This window comes from Temnothorax longispinosus, chromosome 11 (assembly GCF_030848805.1).
Source record: "Temnothorax longispinosus isolate EJ_2023e chromosome 11, Tlon_JGU_v1, whole genome shotgun sequence".
NCBI lineage: Eukaryota > Metazoa > Arthropoda > Insecta > Hymenoptera > Formicidae > Temnothorax > Temnothorax longispinosus.
Window position 1 is genome coordinate 5,217,383 of NC_092368.1, and position 20,075 is coordinate 5,237,457.

General features: G+C 45.1%; 4 protein-coding genes across 10 annotated transcripts; 2 read left to right on the top strand and 2 right to left on the bottom strand.

Moving 5' to 3' along the window:
• Nucleotides 1-41: 41 nt before the first annotated feature.
• On the top strand, nucleotides 42-1,084 carry Mrps23 (mitochondrial ribosomal protein S23). Of its 2 annotated transcripts, none has more exons than XM_071794305.1 (4): nucleotides 42-231; nucleotides 491-652; nucleotides 733-838; nucleotides 912-1,084. In XM_071794305.1, the coding sequence occupies exons 1-4, from the start codon at nucleotides 188-190 to the stop codon at nucleotides 1,017-1,019; spliced, it is 420 nt and encodes a 139-aa protein (XP_071650406.1). In that variant the 5' UTR covers nucleotides 42-187; the 3' UTR covers nucleotides 1,020-1,084. The 2 variants fall into 2 exon arrangements, with proteins under 2 accessions (XP_071650406.1, XP_071650405.1); XM_071794304.1 differs by having other exon boundaries at nucleotides 909-1,050.
• A 112-nt stretch (nucleotides 1,085-1,196) lies between these two features.
• Nucleotides 1,197-3,865, bottom strand: LOC139822504 (piggyBac transposable element-derived protein 4-like). The gene is made up of 2 exons (XM_071794283.1): nucleotides 3,653-3,865; nucleotides 1,197-3,459 (listed from the first exon to the last, which is right to left on the bottom strand). Exon 2 carries the CDS (start codon nucleotides 3,442-3,444, stop codon nucleotides 1,666-1,668), a length of 1,779 nt encoding a protein of 592 aa, XP_071650384.1. The 5' UTR covers nucleotides 3,445-3,459; nucleotides 3,653-3,865; the 3' UTR covers nucleotides 1,197-1,665.
• Nucleotides 3,866-4,004: 139 nt separating this feature from the next.
• On the bottom strand, nucleotides 4,005-15,982 carry Lrrk (Leucine-rich repeat kinase). Of its 4 annotated transcripts, none has more exons than XM_071794254.1 (4): nucleotides 15,486-15,982; nucleotides 14,210-14,306; nucleotides 14,013-14,094; nucleotides 4,005-13,547 (listed from the first exon to the last, which is right to left on the bottom strand). In XM_071794254.1, exon 4 carries the CDS (start codon nucleotides 13,537-13,539, stop codon nucleotides 6,073-6,075), a length of 7,467 nt encoding a protein of 2,488 aa, XP_071650355.1. In that variant the 5' UTR covers nucleotides 13,540-13,547; nucleotides 14,013-14,094; nucleotides 14,210-14,306; nucleotides 15,486-15,982; the 3' UTR covers nucleotides 4,005-6,072. The 4 variants fall into 4 exon arrangements, with proteins under 4 accessions (XP_071650355.1, XP_071650354.1, XP_071650357.1 ...); XM_071794253.1 differs by having other exon boundaries at nucleotides 4,005-13,573; XM_071794256.1 differs by having other exon boundaries at nucleotides 14,009-14,094.
• A 61-nt stretch (nucleotides 15,983-16,043) lies between these two features.
• On the top strand, nucleotides 16,044-20,040 carry Med6 (mediator complex subunit 6). Of its 3 annotated transcripts, none has more exons than XM_071794298.1 (6): nucleotides 16,044-16,219; nucleotides 16,301-16,460; nucleotides 16,546-16,720; nucleotides 16,857-17,106; nucleotides 17,213-17,299; nucleotides 19,342-20,040. In XM_071794298.1, exons 1-5 carry the CDS (start codon nucleotides 16,183-16,185, stop codon nucleotides 17,290-17,292), a joined length of 702 nt encoding a protein of 233 aa, XP_071650399.1. In that variant the 5' UTR covers nucleotides 16,044-16,182; the 3' UTR covers nucleotides 17,293-17,299; nucleotides 19,342-20,040. The 3 variants fall into 3 exon arrangements, with proteins under 3 accessions (XP_071650399.1, XP_071650401.1, XP_071650400.1); XM_071794300.1 differs by having other exon boundaries at nucleotides 16,044-16,213; XM_071794299.1 differs by lacking the exon at nucleotides 19,342-20,040 and having other exon boundaries at nucleotides 17,213-17,504.
• The last annotated feature ends 35 nt before the right edge of the window (nucleotides 20,041-20,075 follow it).

Consider the following 20,075-nt stretch of genomic DNA (forward strand, 5'->3'; position numbering starts at 1 on the left):
CTCGTCCTAGGGACTGGGACTCACCCTCAGGTTTCTCGGACTGCCAACGTTTTTTAGAAATGGCGACGGCATGTTTTGATTTCGGTGTGTGAGAGGTTAGAGAGGTTAGATCAAGTCGCCCGGTTCACCAGGTCGAGCCTTGGTTTTAAAATCCGTTCGTGGAACGTCACGCCGAGGGAAATACACGATGGCGCAAAGCAGACTGGAGAAAATCGGCACGATATACACCAGGTGAGCCCTGCGCATTCTCCTGTCAGAATTTTAGAAATTAAATTTACCGATTGTACAGAAACGCTGCAGAAAGAAATCGCCGACGTTCTATTAATTTATTTCGAATTGATTGGAGAATCTTTTTGGACGTGAAGATTCGGATTAAATTGCTTACGTATCGCGTCATCCTTTCTAGAAGTTAGATTTTTTAAAAAATTGCTGGTTTTAACATTTCATAATAATTACTGTACGTTACTGCACAATGGAATGCGTGTTTCAGAATTGCCTCGTTATTGAAAGGCAAAGGTCTGATAGAGGAAGACAAGCCGTTGTGGGTGGCGGTGTACGAGGCTTTCCCACCGAAATATGAACCTAGATACGACAGACGGCTGCCAAAGAAACCTGTCAGGCCAATCTTTTATGAGGAGGACCTTATTCGAGCGTAAGACATGTCTTAACATGTTCAATAAAATATTTATATTGTGCTGTGTAAATACTATTAAGCAACATTTCCCGCTGCAGAAGGTTCCATAGAGATCAGAGCTTTATACCGGCTACCAATTTGGCGAACGAAAATGTAAAATCCGCCACGCAAAACTTCCTGTCCATGTACGAAACGATAAAAAAGGTATGCCAGTTGCTTAATATATTGATTAAATTAATTTTTCAATAACGCTAACAATATACTTAATCGGTAGCAGGAAGGATTGTCGGAAGACAGCGCGTATGAGCGAGCGATGAAACAATACACTTCTGAGAGGCAGATGAGAATGGAGTCGAAAGGAAATGAATTATCTAAAGACTCTTGAGAGTGACTAGAAAAATATATTCTTACCGTAAGTTCTGTTGTAAATAAAGATCTCGTTATTTAAAATCTCATCCTGATATCAATGTTAACCCTCAGGGTACGGACTATATAAAGTTCCGTACGGACATGGGTTAGGGCGACTTTGATTGACTGTATATCGGGCTGTAATTTGTCAGTTGAAACAATTTTTTTTTTTTGGATCGGAAATTTTTTTAAAAATACAATAGCGTTGATAGATTTATTACATTATTTGTTTAAACAAAGATACATTTAAAAATTTAAACAATTCTCAAAAAATTTTCATAAAATTTTTTTTTTTTAATTGCATAACTTTATGGAAAAAAAAGATATCGACATTTTATAAGTCGCGTTTGAAAGCTAAAAAGTTGTTCTTTGAAATGGCTGAATTCGTTTTTTGATCCATTCCAAAAAGTATTTTTTTTTTTAACTATGAAAATACCCGTTTTTTGCGATAACGATATAACGTTACTTGCTTGATTTACATATCGTAATAACGCAAAAAAAAATATCTTAAAGTAAAAATAGTTCTTTTGGATGTTGTTGATTAGTATAATATAAATAAATAACAAAAATTGATTATTAAATAAAATTTTTATTGTATAAAATTAAAAAAAAAAAAGAGAGAATTACACGGTGTTTCCGCATTCACAGCATATTTTCGCTATATGTTCTTTGCACATAGCCTTGTCACATCTTAGGCACTTGTAAAAAGTTTTACGGTCCAGAGAACTAGGACACAAATTACAGCGTTTTTGTTTTGACATTTTATTATCAACCAACTCATCTCTTATGTCCATTTCCTCTGGTAAATCGCGCGCATCCAAAAAATCTTTAATCATACTACGCAGATTTGATCGCAACGTAGGAGTAGCTAATCTTTTAATTAGCGTAGGTTTTACAAGTTGCATAGAAAGTTCCATTATATATTCCATTCTTCTCATTGGAGTGTTACTTTGATTTAGATTGTAAAGGACAAAAGAATTTACACTAGCTTGATCTAACATACCATAAAATGATCTAAGAGGCCACCTAAAAGTTTTTCTAGCTGTAGTGTACTGGTGACATTTGAAATCGAAGCAATCTGTGCCGTCCTTTGTCTTATTATAGAACTCAATCATTTCCGGCTTTCCCGATTCTTCATTAACTTTGCCCGTTTCATGAATAGAAGATATAACTAATACAATCTTTTCCTTTTTAGGATTATAAGAAAGCAACGTTTTATTATCTAAATAGCAAAATCGGATGTTCGGTGTATCTTTCGATACACTTTTGAATTGAGCTGGTATTTCTCGTTTATTTTTTTTTATTGTTCCTATCAGAGACAAATTATAGTCTTTTTTCATCATTTCTAAAAGCGAATATGAAGTAAACCAGTTATCACAAGTTATGTTTCGCTCAGTGTTATAAATTGGTTCGCTTAGTTTTCTTACATAGTAAGTTGGAATAGGTTCACCTTCTAATCGATCGGTTACAGTTCCACAGTAAGGAATCGCATTGATCATATAATGTGTACTCGCATCGTTCAATGATATAATTTTTAAACCATATTTATCTGGTTTTGAAGGTATGTACATTTTGAAGATACAACGACCTCGAAAGGAAAGTAACTGTTTATCAATAGTAGTATTAGTGCTTGGTTCATAATTATCCATGCAGTTTTTTATAAACAAATCCCAAATTTCTCTTATGTGTGTAAAACGATCATTTACTTTCCTTTCAGCTCGTGTATTTTTATCGTCAAAGCGTAAACAGTCTAGTATAAATGTAAAGCGGTTTCTCGGCATAGTAGCTTTGAATAAAGGCATGCAATGAACGCCACACCAATTGATAGTTTTACATTTACTTGATTTATGAACACCAGCATAATATAACAATCCAAAAACAGATTTTAATTGAACTATATCGATCGGTTTGTGAACTGATGCGTCAATCCTTGTATTATTTTCTTTGAGCACATCGATCTGTCTACTTATTTCTTCATTGGTGTGTATTACAATAATATCAAGTATTTCATCGGAAAATAAAACACTCCATGCTTCAAGTGGAGTTTTAGCGTTCATTGCATTACCTTTAGTCGCAGGCTCATACAAAATTTGTGACCTACCTCTCTGCTCCGGTGCAGAGAGAGACCATTTGTGCCCGCTTTTGGAGCGCAGGTATGACGGTCGGCCTCGTTTGCGGGGAGGGGCGCCTGTTGTTTGAGCTGCTGCAGACCCTTCGCTTGCCAGTGACTCTTCATCTGCTTCATCTTCATCAGCGTCACTTTCCGAAGCGTGGGAACTTTCCTCTTCTTCAATCTCGGCGTCATCGGTGTCGCTGGCGTTTTCAGTTACACTCTCATCCTCGGTTTCTCTGTATAATTTTTCGAGAGCTGCAACACTCCGAGTTCTCCGACGCGATGCCATTTTCACAAAAAAACTCTGCAATGATAAATCGTAAAAATAAATATTAGAAATCGTTATTCGACGCATCGTACGAAGAGTTATGCTAAGAGTAGCACAACTCTTCGAGAAATAACATGCATGCACGGATACGTTATGCTGGTATGCTACAGAGGATTATTTTGAGGTTAGAATGCATAAAAGTATATTAAAAATAGTAAATTATACATACCAGAATACTCTACTGCAGCAAATATTCGAAAAACACAATTTTTTTTTTTTTAACACGGATTTTGTAACGTTCCGTACGGACTAGACTACGGTGTAGACTACCCGAGTTCAATTTTTAAAATCGTATGGCTTGAGAACCAAGCGTAGACTGACGCTGCCCCTTGGCGCTCACATAAGTAGTTACCTCAAAGATTTTTCCCCCCCGGTACGGACCCCCACCATTCACTTCCTTTGAAATGGCGCTACTTTCAAAATTCGCTCGGGTTACGCTAACCCAGTCCGTACCCTGAGGGTTAATTGCATTCATACATTGTTGCGGAACTGGATAGATATGTAACGAACTAACGAGTCTCTTAACTCAACAACAGTGTTTATATTTCGTGACAATCAATACATTAAATAACAATGAGTTCCTGCAAAGTTATAACTTACGTCGATGAGTACGAGATGAGAACCATAGTAATCCTCACGTGATAAGTAAACGTGAATGTACAATGATGCACTTAACGTATGGAGATCAATCGCGTAGAATTCTCAATCGCGATAATTACGTATCGTCGCAGTAGATTACGTTTTGTTGCAACATTATATAATCATCCGCCATATTCCAAGGCATACTTAATAATAATTGAATAGGGCGATACGTAATTTCTAGCTCTTTCACAACAGTCGTATTAGAAAAAAGGGATACAAGCTGCGTATATCACTGTGGTTTCGCTTCGCGCGCTGCAGGTACGAGTATAATTAAAAAAAATAAATATAAAACGCGCTATATAAACTAAAAATATTGCATCACTGCACCGAACGCGCCGGTTCGAGAGTAACAGTCAAAAGTACGCATGTTACATATTGAAAATTCTCCCAGCCGACCATATTACATTTCTTAATAAATATCCATTTAGCCCTTTAAATGCCGTTTCTCGTTTAAATGCGTTACGGGCGAATTAAATGTGCAAGTTGTATTACATCGTTATCTTCTATTTTCATTTTACTGCTGTAAGAGCTAATAAAAATCCCGAACGCTTAGCATGAAAAGGAACAAATATCTGGCAAGCAAAATAAAATTTCTAGCAAATATCCTGAAGGATTTCTTGTCGATAAGCGCAATTAAAGAGCGTCATAATTGGAAAAAAAAATATAACAGTTTTGTGACAATATTTTACGTTCTCTCTTTCGCTGAGTATTTCATATCACATCGATTACTTTTTGGGATACACTGATCGTTCCCGTGTAATTAAATCGTGGATCGAAATTTAATGATTTCATTGAGCAAGACGCTTCTGTGTGTGTGTAAGTCTGGTCTTGTATCTTCCTAGTGTTACATTGTAATAAATTAATGCTAATCTATTTATACATCAAGTCCCACAACCTTCGGTTCGATTAGATTTAATATCTATAAAACTCGCAGTACGGCTCGAAAGATATTACTTTGGACGTGATGTAACTGAATCGTAGAGAGAGATACGCGAGTATGGTTTAGAAATCGTATTTCTATATCGACTCAAGATTACGACGTTAGCGTCAGCAGTAAAACTTATCGAAATCTTAACACTAACGGTATTATAAAAGGTAATTGATGGTGCTAAAAATAGTTCTTTGATATCGAAAACAGCTCAGTTAATATCAGTTGAGGATATTCGAAAAATGTTTTCCTTCCCCTTTGTCCCATGTTTTGCAGTGACGAAAAACAGATTGCATTAATATTCCTCTCTCCCCTTCCGTTATATAAATACTTAAATAGCGTGACTCTCATAGAGTCCGATTATAGTTATGCAAGCGAAAACGTACGTTAAAATACCGTTAGACTATTTGCTTATGACTTAGTTTTATACAAAATAAGAATGTTTCTCTTATATACTTGGTAATGCTGTAACTTGGACGAACGAAAGAACATCAGCTTACAGCCTGTGATGCATTATTACAGGGTGCTCATTAATAAGCGTGCCTGCGGGAGCGCTATGAGACCTGCAACGTCATTCTCTTCTCCAATTTTTTACGATTTATTTCCCGTAAGCACGCTTATTAGCGTAATCAACATCCCTTACATATGCTAGGTACTATAATATTGGACGAATAAGATTCACTGAGCCCACATATTGCTCCATTGAACTTCGCACCACTTAAGCACTTCCGGTATTATACTGCCAAAGAAGAGTATCCTGCGGTCCCATCACAATGATTTATAACACCTGGTATATTGGCACCGAATCTTATTACAACGAAAACTTCTTTTCACCAGCATTTATTGAAAGGACACTGAGCCAAACTAGACCCAGCTTCTCACTGCGCATTCAGCTTTAAATGTAGCTTACTTGTGTGTATCGTTATCTTTGTATAAGTCAGACGGATCGCGTGTAACGCTAAAAAAAAAACGGTTGCTAAATGCACCTGAAAATGTGGATCTTACAATCGCCGGGGGAATCAAGCTGCCGACCAGTTCTCCGATCGCCACAGCAGGGTGTACATGCCGTGCCTGAGCTCCTCGTTCTCCAAAGTCTTCAGCGGGAAGTCGGTGTACCGCGTGATCAGGCTGCGATATCCCTGGCCGACGGTCGCCAGCACCGTCTTCCTCTTGTCGGCGGACTTGAGAGACACGATCTGACAGACTTTGCCCTCAAACGGCCGGAACACGGTGACGGGACGTAGGGTGCCGCACTCGGCAACGACGATACAGCCCCAGGTGGTGCCGATATACAACTGACCATCGCTGGCCTCGAGCGCGGTCACCTGGCACTTCTCCGTCGACAGGTTTTCCTCGATGGCGATGGACTTGAGGCTCTCGGAGCACGGCACCAGCTTAGACATATCGAGCTTATTGACGATTTGCCGGCTGTCGACGTCCCACTGGTACACCACGCAGCCCGGATACGTGTACGAGAAAATAAAGCTCTCGGTCGCCGCGCCGATCAGGTATGTGGCAAAGAGATTCCTCATTGCGGCGTCGTTGGCAGCCCCGGTGCAGTGAGACAGCTGCGTTGTATCAATTAGATTGCCATCCTTCAACGTGTAAACGGATATCCGGCCATAGCTCTGACCAACCCAGAGCTCCAGGACGCGTCTCTTCCGGCAGACCGCGGCAAGCGAGTAGGTCTTGACATCGGCACCTTGGCGCGTCGTTTCCGTGCCAGCGCTGCCGCCGGTGACCTCCGTCTTCCTCATCTGCGTGAACGAGTTGGACAGCAAAAAGATTCGGCCGCTGTGCAAGGCTATGGCAAACTGCTTCAGCTGCTCCAGATGGATCAGCCCGACCACCTTGGACTCCCTGCTGTGATCCGCTTCCAGACTGTAGCTGGCCACGCAGCCGAAGTTACCGCACAGATAAACGTGCACCTGGCCGGCGTTGTCGCCGATCCAGATATAGCCGTCCACGCCGCACATGGCATACGGTATCACCGGCGTCTCGATGCGCACGTGGCGCAGCCAGCCTTTCTGGGTGCCCAGCAGCATGTCCACCTCGCCGTTATTGTGCCCAAACCAGATCTCGTCGCCGTTGAGATTGTCCGTCGCGTCGTTCTGCCCGCTGTTACCGTAATTGGTCATGGTGACCGCCGTCACTTGCGTGCGTTCCGTCAACAGGGTGACGTCTATCAGATGCGTGAACTCGGGCGCGGAGGCGATCGAGACGATCTGACTGGCGGTCGGCCGATCCTTCGGGTTCTGCGCCCAGCATATCACCATCAAATCGAGCGCGTAGCATGGATGGAAAGTCTCACGGTACATGATCGGCGGTCTACCACCCTCCAGGATGCATTCCTTCACCGCCTCGTGGCCCTCGAACGGTTGGCGCAGCGTGATAAGCTCATAGATGAACATGCCAAACGAGAACGAGTCCACCTTCTCCGTGTACTCCTCCTCGCCGTTGTATCTGATGATCTCAGGCGCCATGAAGCCCTCTGTGCCACCGAAACCCTTCGCTCCCGTAGGCAGCGTCAGTCTCGAGATACCGTAATCGGCGACTTTGACGTGCACCGGGTCTGGATTCTCCTGAAACGGCAACGGCATCTGCCACACCAGCACATTCTCTGATTTGAGATCGCGGTAAATAACGTGCTGTTGATGTAGGTACTCCACTGCCTTGGCGACCTGAAGAATTATCGCTTGAAGCGTATAGGGATCCAGCTTAGCCCCGGAGCGACGATAGTTCTTCAGGACGGCGTCCAGCGCACCCTGAGGCGCTAAATCCAGCACGAGAGCTAAAGGACTGACGACTATACCGATCAGCGGCACGATATTGGCGTGCCTGAGCGTTAGCAAAATATTGAGCTCTTGACGCGCCATGCAATACGCCTTGCAGGCATACTGCAACGGGTCACGGTCCCACTTGCTCTGTGACGCCTTGTACGCGAGGATCGCCGACTGCGTGGAGTTCGGGCCCGGCGAGACTGGTTGCAACATCTTGATGGCCACGTCGGCGCGAACGTGCGTGCCGGGCAGTCGGCAGTTACCGCGAAAGACGAAGCCGAAGGCACCGCGACCTAGCAACTTGCCCCGCTTCAAGTCCTCCGACTTGATCAAATGCTTGGCACCCAAATCCATGAAGATAATGTCTGGCGCGACGTGCGACAGTGGGATCTCCGAATGCCTCGGGCAGCTGATGGGTTTATTGCTGTACGCCGCCAATATGCACTCCTCCACCATCCAGGAATACGCAAGAGTGTTTTCGGAATGCGAGGAACTCTGCTGTTTCGACATGTCTGGATGCCCCTCGAGCGACGGCATTCTGCTGGACGTCAGACTGTCGTAACCGACGCCACTGTCGCCGTCGGACTTGTAACTGTCCTGGCTCTGTCTCTCGGTACGATTTACGGCGCAGTACTTCTGAATGTCCTCGATCAACCGGCCATCGCTGTCGCTCGACTCGCCGTCACCGTTCTCAGTGTTGCCGAGCAAACAGCGCGGACACGGTATCAACCTTGTGACCAGTAATTTACCCTCCGACGTATGGACGAAACGTGTGCCCAGTGTAGGATACCAGTCTTCCAGCAGGATGTCGATGTGATCAACGATCAGTGCCATTAACTGCGGTATGCTTTCCGGCCGTGGCTCCACCACAATCGCTTGGTAGCCCATTGGCTCCTCGTCCACGGAATCGGACATGATGGGTTGTTTGATCACCAGAGTGTCTACCGGGAACCAAATCTCTAAGATAGCAGAATTCTTCAGGTCGACAGTGCACCAAATACCATCTTGTTTTAACTTGAACTTAAACTGCCTGTAATCATACGGTGAATTTTTCAGATTATAACAGACTTCCTTCAAACGTAGCAATGTGATGCCCGAGTATCGCAGCTCGATTCCCGTCTGCCAGAGCACCCACTCAGCCTGTAGATCCAATAGACTAGCGAAAATGTTGTCGTCGACGAAGTCCTTGAACGGCGCCAGGAACGACATGACGATATCAACGATGGTGTCGTCCGCGAGGATACGAGTGATCAGTCGGGACCAAAATCCGCTGGGAAAATACGACATGAGCAACAATCTAGTAACGGAGCAATCGGGTTGTGATCTCGATGTGAGCACGCATTCAGCGTTATTTTTATTGTCACTGGTTGCTGCACCCAGGCACGCAAACATGGGCGATGTAATCTTCTTCGCACGTACGTGCCAGCCGCGTGTCTTCACCGGTACCTTGATGATCTGATTATTGCGCAGAATATCCTCTTCGGTCGGTAAGAGGGACGGTATCAACAGCGTACGGCAGTCCCATGTCAAAGCAACCTCGAATTTGTTGAGTAAACTAACAATATAGCCCTGGGTGTCGATCGATGATATCGTAGAGGACTTAAATACATGTTGGATATCGTCCAGTTTCATTATACCTGATCTGGCGAACGGATTGATCTCCCGTATGGTGACTACGTGGGCCAGCATGTCGCAGAGCCATTGCGGATCTAAGAAATAGAGATCTTTTAAAGTGGCGTCGTCATAATGCAAGATTATACCGTTCTCGTGAAGGAACAACGTCGCCTGATGTAACTCGGCGGGGTCTCTGAAGGATCTATGTAACTTTTGAAGCTCGTTATTGACGGCTGCGTAATATTGGTCGGCCTTTAGCACCGGGTCCAGGCCAGATAACTTTCTGTCGTGCGCCAGTTGGATTACTACGTCTTCCAGTGCTAGGTAACTCGCCGGAACTTTTTGCTCCAGCAATAGTTCCTTGCTGCCAGGCGATCTCAAGCTGAAGACAACGTCGTAGACGAGGTTGCACAGCATCTTGATGTTGTGACGCGTCTTGCAGCTCACCTCGATCGTCTCCATGACTTTGGGCAGACCGCACTTCTCGGCATCGACAACGTTGATGAATTTATCGCGTATGTACTGTTGCAGACCCTCGCTATGCTCATAGGAAACGTCGTAATGCGTGCCGACGATGATAACCGGGGAGTTGGGCGCTCTGCTCTGAATGTTCACCAGCCACTGAAAGATCTCGGAGACGCCTTTGAAGCCGTCTGTGATCCGCCACACGACCAGATACAGACTGCGCTTCGATAGGAAATACTGATGCGTCGCGTAGTACTCGCGCTGACCGCCGAAGTCCCAGGTTCTGAAGTAGACTGGCCCGTGGGACGATTGTCCGCGTACTTTCTTCTCGTAAATCCAGTCGCCGATGTCCACGCCCACGGTCGAGATGGTCGTACCCTTGGCGGTCTTGGCGTTGATATTCTTGTTGCCCATCCGCTTGGCCCAGTGTTCGGATGCCTTCTTCTTGTTCGGCACTTCACCCTCCTGCCGTAATTGCTCCAGCAGACTTGTCTTGCCGATCCCCTGAATACCGACGATCATCAGTTTCATGCGCGCGTACGCCTTTGCGTCCTCCAAGATCGACTTCAGGTAACCGATCACGTCCATCGTCTTGTATTTCTTCGACTCGATCATCGACTTGAGCGGCTCCTGCAACCGGCAACCCTGCGTGTTCAAATTCCACAGACGACCCAGCAGACCCATCTGTGGCGGCAGCTCGACGATATCGTAGTTGCCGCTGATATTCAGCACCGACAGATTGTTCAGCTCGTAGATGTTGTGCGGTATCTCGCGCAGTTGATTATTGCTGATGTCCAACATACTGACATTAGGAAAGAGCAAGTACAGTTTTGATCCGGGATGTCCAATCTTCGAGTCTCTATCCGAATCCCCACGTTCTTCCTCCAAACACGGCATCTCGCCGTCGTCGCACGACGTCAGCTGGATGCGATTCAGCAAATTGTTCGCCAGTATCAGGGTGCGCAGGTTCTCCAATCGTAGATGCCGCCTATGCACGCACACCGACTGCAATACGATATCACGCATCGACGCGGGTGTCTGCCTGTTGCTGGGCACAATACCCGGCGACTGTGCGTTGACAGCCGGACAGTAGCAGGCCGTATTCGCTTGCTCCATGCTGTCTGAACTGTCGACTTGCGGCAGACTGGGCCATCGTGAGATCTGATTATTCGACAGGTCCAGCTGTTTCAGACTCGCCGGATACGAGGTAATGTGGCTCATCGAGCGCAGCGAATTGTACGCCATGTTCAGCCGCACCAGGCTCACCGCCAAACACGGTAGCGCCACGGGGATGCTGTTGAAGAGATTATGCGCCAGATTCAACGACGCTAGCACCGACTTGTTGCCATTCTCCGTGTCGTCGGTCATCCTCTCTGATACTTGAACCGAGCTGGTCCACACGTGTGGCCGTTCCATTTCGATCACCTGCGCGTTCGCGATCTTCGTGAACGAGTCGAATTCCATGGACTCTATTCGCGGTATAACAGCTAATCCGCGGAAGATAGTGCCGTTCTGCTGCGCTTCATCACCTCGTTGCGGCTTCCTCAGGACGTTCTGCGACGCCTGGCTAGGCAGATCGCGCAGCAGATTGAACGACGCGTTCAGTTCCTTCAGTTTGGGCGCGCGCCACAGATTCTGCGGCAGACACTGCAGCTTGTTATTGGACACGTCCATGATCTCGAGTGCCGGTAAGTTCATGATGAATTCCGGCAGCTGCTCCAGTCGATTGTCTTGCAGGTACATCTCCTCTAGAACTGGGCACAGCTTATCCTTCGGATTCTTCGAGTCGGCCGTGAGAGTGTCGATTTTGTTCTGTGCCATGTTGAGGTACCGCAGGCTCTGCAAATAGAACATGGTGGACGGTACGGTGGTGATGGAGTTATGAGAGATATCGATTCGCGTGATGGCGTACAACACCAGGTCATTGTTTTTCGGGCTCAGTTTCTTGTTAACATGCAATACTGCGTCGATCAACCACTGCAGCCGGATCTGCGAGAGACGACACTGCTGGTTGTGCCAATTGATCATCGTGGGTGTCTTCGGGAACAGAGCGGAATAGGTGACGTGGCCGAAGGACGACAGAGCGGAGAAGTGCGAACTCTGCGTGCACTCGGTCATCGCTTTCTTGTTGATCTTGTACTCGGAGTCCGGATACGCCTTAATCGACAATAGTTTCGCGGTCAACGCCTCGTCGCGATTCTGCGCAGCAATCTTAAGCGCCTTGCACTCGTTGTCGACAGCGCCGTGCTTCAACAGTAGGTCCGCGATCTTCACATCGCGATTCTGACACGCAATCGTTAATACGTTCGAGTAATTACCGTCGGGATCGCTCTGATCGTACGGGACTTTGACAGGCAGCTCGAGATTGGCGCCTGCCTGAAGAAGAGAGTTCACCACCTCAGTATGTCTGCCCCTGACAGCCACGTGCAACGCCGTTTCGCTGCCGTTGTTGCAGTAGAGATCCAGATTCACCGGATATATCATTTTATCGTCCTTTTTGTCAGTGGGCGCCTTGCTGCGGAAATTCAGCGACGACATCAGCCTCTGAATACCGCTGGAGATCTTGCGCTTCGATACCGGGAGTTGCTGCGCGCCGCTCACGCCATCCTCCTCTTTGGTCGTCCTCGCCTTCACCCGGTAACTCAGGAGCAGCTCGACGCACTTGACACTGCCCAGCATACTAGCTATGTAGAGCGCGTGTTGGCCAGTGACGTCCTGCGCGTTAATGTCGAACGGTAGATCGTACTCGAATTCGCCGGACGGATCCTTGTAGCGTTGGTAGACGTGCTGCGGATACTCAAACTTGAGCAGCGCATCGATCACCAGGTGATGGCCGTTTATTGTCGCCGCATGAATCGGTAACCAGCGCTCCACCGTGAACTGTTGCGTCTGCTTAGGAAAGTGCCGGAGCAACAACTCGACGATCTCCAGCTTGCCGTGATAACACGCTATGTAGAGCGGACAGTACTTGGTTACCGGATGGCTCCTGCAGTCAGCGCCGTGGTCCAGCAGCAGCCGAACAATGTCCTTGTGACCGCTCTCGCAGGCGACGAAGAGCAGCGTGTTGGCGCCGTTCGGCGCCATGTTCACCACGCATTCCAGATCGGTCGACAGACCCTGGATGATGTTTCGGGTGGCCACGGTATCACCCTGAATACAAGCCGCGCGTAAGGAAGCGTGGGTCGCCTGTTTCGCGAGCTCGTACTTCTCGGCCGCCGCTTTCAGAAGGTGGATGCAGGAGTCGTGGTTGCCTTTCTCGGCGACGTCGAGAGGCTTCAGGCCGTCGTCATCGCGGATCCTGAGATCCGCGTCGAAGTTCAGCAGCTTCTCCACGTTGCCGGCGTGGCCGTGCTCCGCGCAAACGTGCAGCGGCGTCCGATGGTGACCGCGGGGGCCGCAGGTGACGTTCGGGTCGGCTCCGGCAGTCAGCAAAACGTCCAGGCAACGGGAGTTATCCGTGATAGCGGCTGCGTGCATCGGTGTCCTGCCCCACGAGTCCTTGCTGTTGATATACTGGGCGTGCTCGCCGCGCAGCAGGTCCTCCAGCAGCTCAGCGTTATCCCAGAGCGCGGCCTGGTGCAGCAACCGGCCCGGGAAGTCCTCGTCAATTGGCGTATAGTCCTCCATCACGGAACCTGCGAGATACGTCGCACTCGAGAGCCTGGTCGACAGCGAAAAATGCAACAATTGAAGAGCTTACTCTTTAGAATTATTTTACATTCGTTAAAAGAAAAATGAAAGAAATATGAAATTATGCAATTTTAAAAAAATATAATTTAGTACGGTTTGGAAATAAGCTCTTCAGTTTTCTCCTCAATTTTTTTTCCTTTCGTTATTAGCCAATTGAATTACTCAACATTACCGACATTATCTTTTTATTGTATGGTTATTATTTATTATATAGTTTATATACGGCACGCTATCGTTAATGAAAGAATCTTTTAGCGAAAGAAAATTTATTCCATACATTCACATAGATTAACAAATATTGAAAGAAAACAGTTGTTTGCGATCCTATATAAATAACGAGAGTAGAGACGGATTTCTCCAATTAAGATCTATAGATTAGTAGTTATTAATGTAATTAGAAATGTACCTACAAATCTTGTTTATGACCCCGTTACATGACTGCTATCGCTAATGCCATTTCTCTCGGTTTCATCATCCCCTCCGGAGTGCATTCTGCAAACGCATTGAATATAAATCAAATAAATTGAATTATCGAATAAACATTGAATGTAAATCGAGCTGCCAATTTACAAATATCAATTCTCTCTAAACATTACACGACGCTTACCTCGCTAACACGCCGCAGATCAATGCACCGTAGCCGAACCGCGTCGCTCGAGAAATTAAATCCGGACTCACGTCGGCTCGATGAGGCTTCGCGAGAGCTGTAATGCGAGCAGGACATTCATTTATATTTAATTTGTTGCAATTGCAACGAGCAACTTCGAGAAATTTTCGTGCGCAAAAACTAATCAATCTCTTTTCTATAAAAAAAATTCTTTGTTCAATTAAAAAGGAAAGTAACAATGTCACGTGTAAATGAGAGAGTTTACCGGTTTGACGATTCAGATTAGATCAATAGATCTGACAAGTAAACAAACAAAAATGTCCCACTTTAGAAAAACGAAATAAATGTTTACAGTTATAGGTCGAGAAATTTTCGCGCGCTAGTAAAACACATACATATCATTTTTCGATACGTAAACAAAAAGAAATAAAAAAAAATCGCGATATTCGAAAAAAAAAAAAAACAGCCGATTCGTCGTTTCAATAATAAAGCAAATTGTCAGTCGCGCAAAAGCCAAATGTCAGAATCGATCTCTCTGTAAAAACAATCCTTCATTGTTTAATTAAAAGCGAAAGTAAATGTCACAGTAAATAACACGAGCTTATCGGTTCAACGATCCAGTTTAGATCGATAGAGTTAACAAGTAAACAAGCGAAACTTCCACCTTTAAAAGAATGGAACAAAACTTTATAATTGTAAATCGTTCGACAAAAGAAAAGCAGCGGGTTTAACAAATGGGCTGTTATTTCTCGCACACGCTCGCGATTCTCTTTCCCGAGCGCGTGTCGCACATTCGCGGGAGGGGGCGGGGGGAGGGGGAGGGAAGAGCTGTCACGACAGTTTTCTAACCTTCATGTTTAATTGCTCGTGAATCCAGGGGGGCGAGGGGGAGCGAGGGAAAACGGTTATGAAAGCGATGCATTGATAGAGCGTCGCGATTAAGCGAATGTGAAACTCCAGCGTCCGATAAATCGAAATCAAGTAGACAATAAAAATTCCCACGCGCGTTCTCGCGTCGTGAAAATCGGAGCGGCGGGGATTCTCGCGGTAGTTTTTCTGCCTGCGAAGTGGGATGCGTGCAAAAAAAAAAAACTCGAGGACGTGGTGGACGGCTCGTCATCGTGACGGCGCGCAAAAAAATCTGCGAATCAGCTGACGAGCCGCGCGGCGTCGATTAATTCGACGCGATTAATTCGGCGGCCAGGTTCCTCCCCCCGGGGGGGAATTTCTCGGCGAATCTTCCTCGAAGAGTACCTCGACGCCGCGGTTCATTTACCTTTTTCATTTAACGTGCGAGCCGGTGGCCGCGTCTCGGGGAATCAGCGACGGCGAAGCGTCGTCCGTCGCGGGGGGACCTCGCGCGCGTTTTCCACGGGGACCAGGAGATCGCGGTCACATCGCGATGATCGAGTCGGGGTCTGCGGGTCCAGGTGACACTCGTGAAAAGACATTCCCTGTCACGCGCCGCTGACAGCCTCCGAAAACCGCGAACGGAACGGCGAACAAAATGTAACTGAACGGACCTGTCACTCCTGTCAGATGTCAGGCTACTTGGACTACGTCGCGCAACGGCGCGCACCGAAACACCGAAGCCCGAGGGTAGATATGTTCACCTTTTATTTGGGAATCCAGCATACTAGCGCCTGCATGCGCACGAACGTGTACGTTGAACTGCGTAGTCACGTTCGCGAATAATTTCCCTACGATAAAGAAAGCATTATTGACGGAAGACAATTGCGAAAGTAATTTTACCTATAGCAGGTACTAAGGAAACTTGAAGAAACTTTATTATCGATTATACATATGACTGAAGGGAAGATGTCTGTACGCCGGTAGGTGCGCGAGGATCGATGTAAACAGAGTGCTGAAAAGAAGAATGACACATGTGACGGAAATGTGATCAATATAAATACGTTATAGCGCGGACTGCAATTATTTTGCACAAATTTTGCAATTTCCATTGAGTGGATGTGATGATGATGCCCGGAAAAACTCCGGTACAAGGTAAAGGTCTATGATCTTTCATTATCATCTCTGCCGGGATCAATACTTAACAGACTTGATAATTCCCGTTGTTCTCTTCTTGTATAGAGAATCCTTTGGGCCTGTCTTGGCACGACAGCGCCTGGATTCCGGTTCTTAATCCGAGCAACATTATGGACTACTTCTCGGAAAGGAGCAATCCATTCTACGACAGAACTTGCAACAATGAGATAGTTAAGATGCAGCGTCTGAGTCCCGATCAGTTGACGTAAGTCTCGTCGAGAGATTTGGCTGTTAAGTTAAATGTTCAAACGTGATTATCGTTAGGCATATTTATCACGGCTATTTTCCAGCAATATGACCGGCTTGGAGTACATTCTGTTGCACGTACAAGAGCCGATCCTATACGTGATTAGAAAACAACACAGGCATTCGCCAACTTTAGCATCGCCGGTTGCCGATTACTACATCATAGCCGGCGTTGTGTACCAAGCTCCAGATTTAGGATCCGTCGTGAGTTCTAGACTGGTGAGCGAGATAAAATGTACATTTGAAATTTTCAAGATGCTAGGCTGCTATCAGAATATTTTCCGTATCTTAGCACGGTATATGTTTGACGCTGTCATTTTTAGATTGTCATACTTAAAAGATGTATCTTGTGTAGTTGTCCACAGTTCACCACCTACAATCCGCCTTTGACGAAGCAAGTTCCTGCTCTCGATATCATCCGAGTAAGGGCTATTCCTGGGACTTCAAGAATGGCAAGGCCTTGGCCGCCAAGAAGGAAACGCCGGTGCGCGAGGAGCCTAGCTCATTGTTTCAGCGGCAGAGAGTGGATATGTTACTCGCGGAGCTCACTCGTAAATTTCCCTTATCGGTGCCAAAGCCAGTGCACCAAGCAGTGACAGAAGCTTGTATGTAGCTTGTGTAGCTTATATTCTTTTATTTGATCTTTTATTTCTAATTTTAATATTATTTTAATACTATTCAGTATCATTGATTCTTTCTTTGTTATTTCAGCCGTAGAGATTAAGCAGGAAGTGAAGACCGAGAAGAAAGACATGAAACCACCACCCGAAAAGAAACCTAGACTGAATTAATAATAAGGTTAGATGTAAAATACATATCAAATTTTTCCACTCGCAAACTCATAGAGAAGATGAGAGAAAGCGTGGCAATTCCGTATTTATATTTAACTAAATATTCTTTCAGTACAGATAATAAAATATTTGTGTGTGTATCTTTAAAATATACTTTATAAACATTTATATATATTTTAAGGTATAATAATTAAAATTATTATTTTTGAAAAGGTCTTATGCTAATTTTTAACTGTAATTTTGTTAACAAAAATTTTAATAAATTCTGCATTACATTTAAAGGATTTATTTTGCAAATAACTTCAGTTACATGTGTAGCTTTAAAATATGATATTATGTTTGATCAATGAAAATTAGAACCAAAATTAAAACTTAAAAAAGAACTAGAAAATTTGCTCAATTTTTACAAATAATTGTTATACAATACAATTTATGAACTCTTATGAATGATATTTTACGAGGTTTAAAAGCAAGGGAGAGAAATGGGCACTTTTGGTTTATGTTAAAGCATGAACTTAAGATGATCCTTGACGATGCTCTGACGTCAATTCGCGGTTTTTATTGATCAGGAGAACCGTGCGTTATTTCTTAACTTCACCTTTTACAGTCTGAAAAGATATTTCTGACGATTCTCGTATGATGCAATTAATTAAGCGGGAATTAAATTACAAATATATTTAAAATCAAATTAAATTCAGTTCAATTTTAAAAATGTATGCTTTTCATATCAAAATCGCATAGTCTATCATTTAATCTTACAAGTGCTTAATTTTAAGAGGAGAACCTATGAGAATATAAAGAAAATTAACTTAAACTCAATGCGCAGTACAAATATAAAGAAAACTAACTTTAACTGTAATTTAATTCTTGTCTGTAGAGAAATAGATTGGAATGAAGGTAAAAGATAAAACGTGAATAAAAGGTAAAACAATCGCGCCGTTCAATTTGCATGCCGACTCGCTTGCATCTTCAGCTGCGTCCGCGGCGGAGTTATATCTTAAAAAAAAAAATGAACCTTTTACATCGCACGGATCGTCGCGTATGTGCCGCGATACGCCGATATGCAATCGGAAATGATATGCGACGCGCGTACATGCGGCGGTTGTCGGTATCTGGAGCAGGACGAGCGGGACGATCGGGCGGCGAGCCTCGCGGAGTTCCTGGCGAACTGTCAACACGCGAAATGCAAGGTGGTTCGTCTGGTCCGTCAGCAAATAAGTAAACTGCAGAATATGCAGGTACGGGTCCCCGCATTTCCCGTAATTGGACGCGATCGATCTCTCCGACGCGTCCCCGCACGCGCCGCTAAAATCCATCCCCTGGATCGGTTTGGAGAACCGACGCTCGCTCCGCGTTTTAAGATACACCACCCCCTACGGGCATCGGAGACGGACCGCGGGATGCGCGTTTACGTACATGCGCGCGTGTTGATTTTGCTCTTGCACGCGATAATTCGAAGCGTTTGTGCAATTTGCGACGCGACATTTGGAAAAGCGCAAATGCACCGGAGGAAATTAAACGTATTTCCCAGACAAGTTAAATACAGATAAAAAAATATTAAATATGCTCACGCGGGCAGAAATATCATTCTCGACGCGGGCAAAAAGAACGCGAGAACTTTTTATCGCGAAAAAATGGGGGGGGGGGGGAGAAAGAGACGGTGTTTAAATTATTCAAATTTGCGCACTGAAAAAGTTATATATAAATACTCTATATTAATTTTTATCAGTTATCATTTTTCTGCGAAAAGTAGACGAATTTAAAAAAAAAATTGAGATAGAAATTTAAATAGGATAGATTAATCTTGCAAGTATTCTTTTTCCCCTCGCGTCTGACCTTTTCGACTCTTGTGCTACTAACGATTTTATATCTCGGTGTTTTATTTTATCATTTACTACATATTTTTGATCGTCGCCTAGAAATATTATCTTTTATTGAGACGTTATAAAATCTCCTGTCGGTACGGAAAGCTAAAACTTTCTAAGCTAAGACTTTCTTCTGACAATTAGCCAGTCAGCAATTTTGTACGAGAAAACCTTTTTGCCGTAGTACGAGCGTTTCCGGGAGGCGAGCGATGAGGCGCACGAGAAGATGGGTAACGAAGCTAAAATGCACGAAGCGCTCGACAATGAAGTCCAGGAAGTGTACGGCGAAGTATATGGGCCGTACGACGATCTGCACGTGGTGGAAGGCGAAGTAGAGCAGGCGTTCAACGAATCGCACGACGAACCGTACGAGATGCAGGAAGCAGTTGCAGTCGCGAGGCGAACTGGAGCAACGAACGCAGTAGAGGTTGGGAAAAAGGCAGATTCTTCTGGCTTTGATTATTCAAAGTTTCTCGATCAATCGGTTATTAATAAAGTAAAGTTGGTTATAGTTATTAATAATAAAAATAATAGTAGGTATACAAAAAATGCGATGTCGGTTACGCGATACATAGAAATTTAATTTAAGAGATTACTAATGTAATCGGAATTATTTGTCTCTAAAGGATGGGATAACCGGTTATGAGAATTATTAGGTATTGTTTGTCCCTTTTGGATAAAATTAATAGCTCGGCTCTCTTATGTTCCCCGGATGTTCTCTGACAAACGCGCATGTCTAGAACGCAGCGACCGCATCCTTGCGTCGCGCGGCGTCTCCTGGGAGAGCGGTGGACCGCAAGTGGATGCTGCGGATCCTGGATCGCGTTCGTCATCGAGCGCATCTGATAATGGCGGCGGCTGCGGTCGGCGTGATAGTCTGGACCGCTCTGGTGTACGGTGTCTTCTTGGGCGCGACGG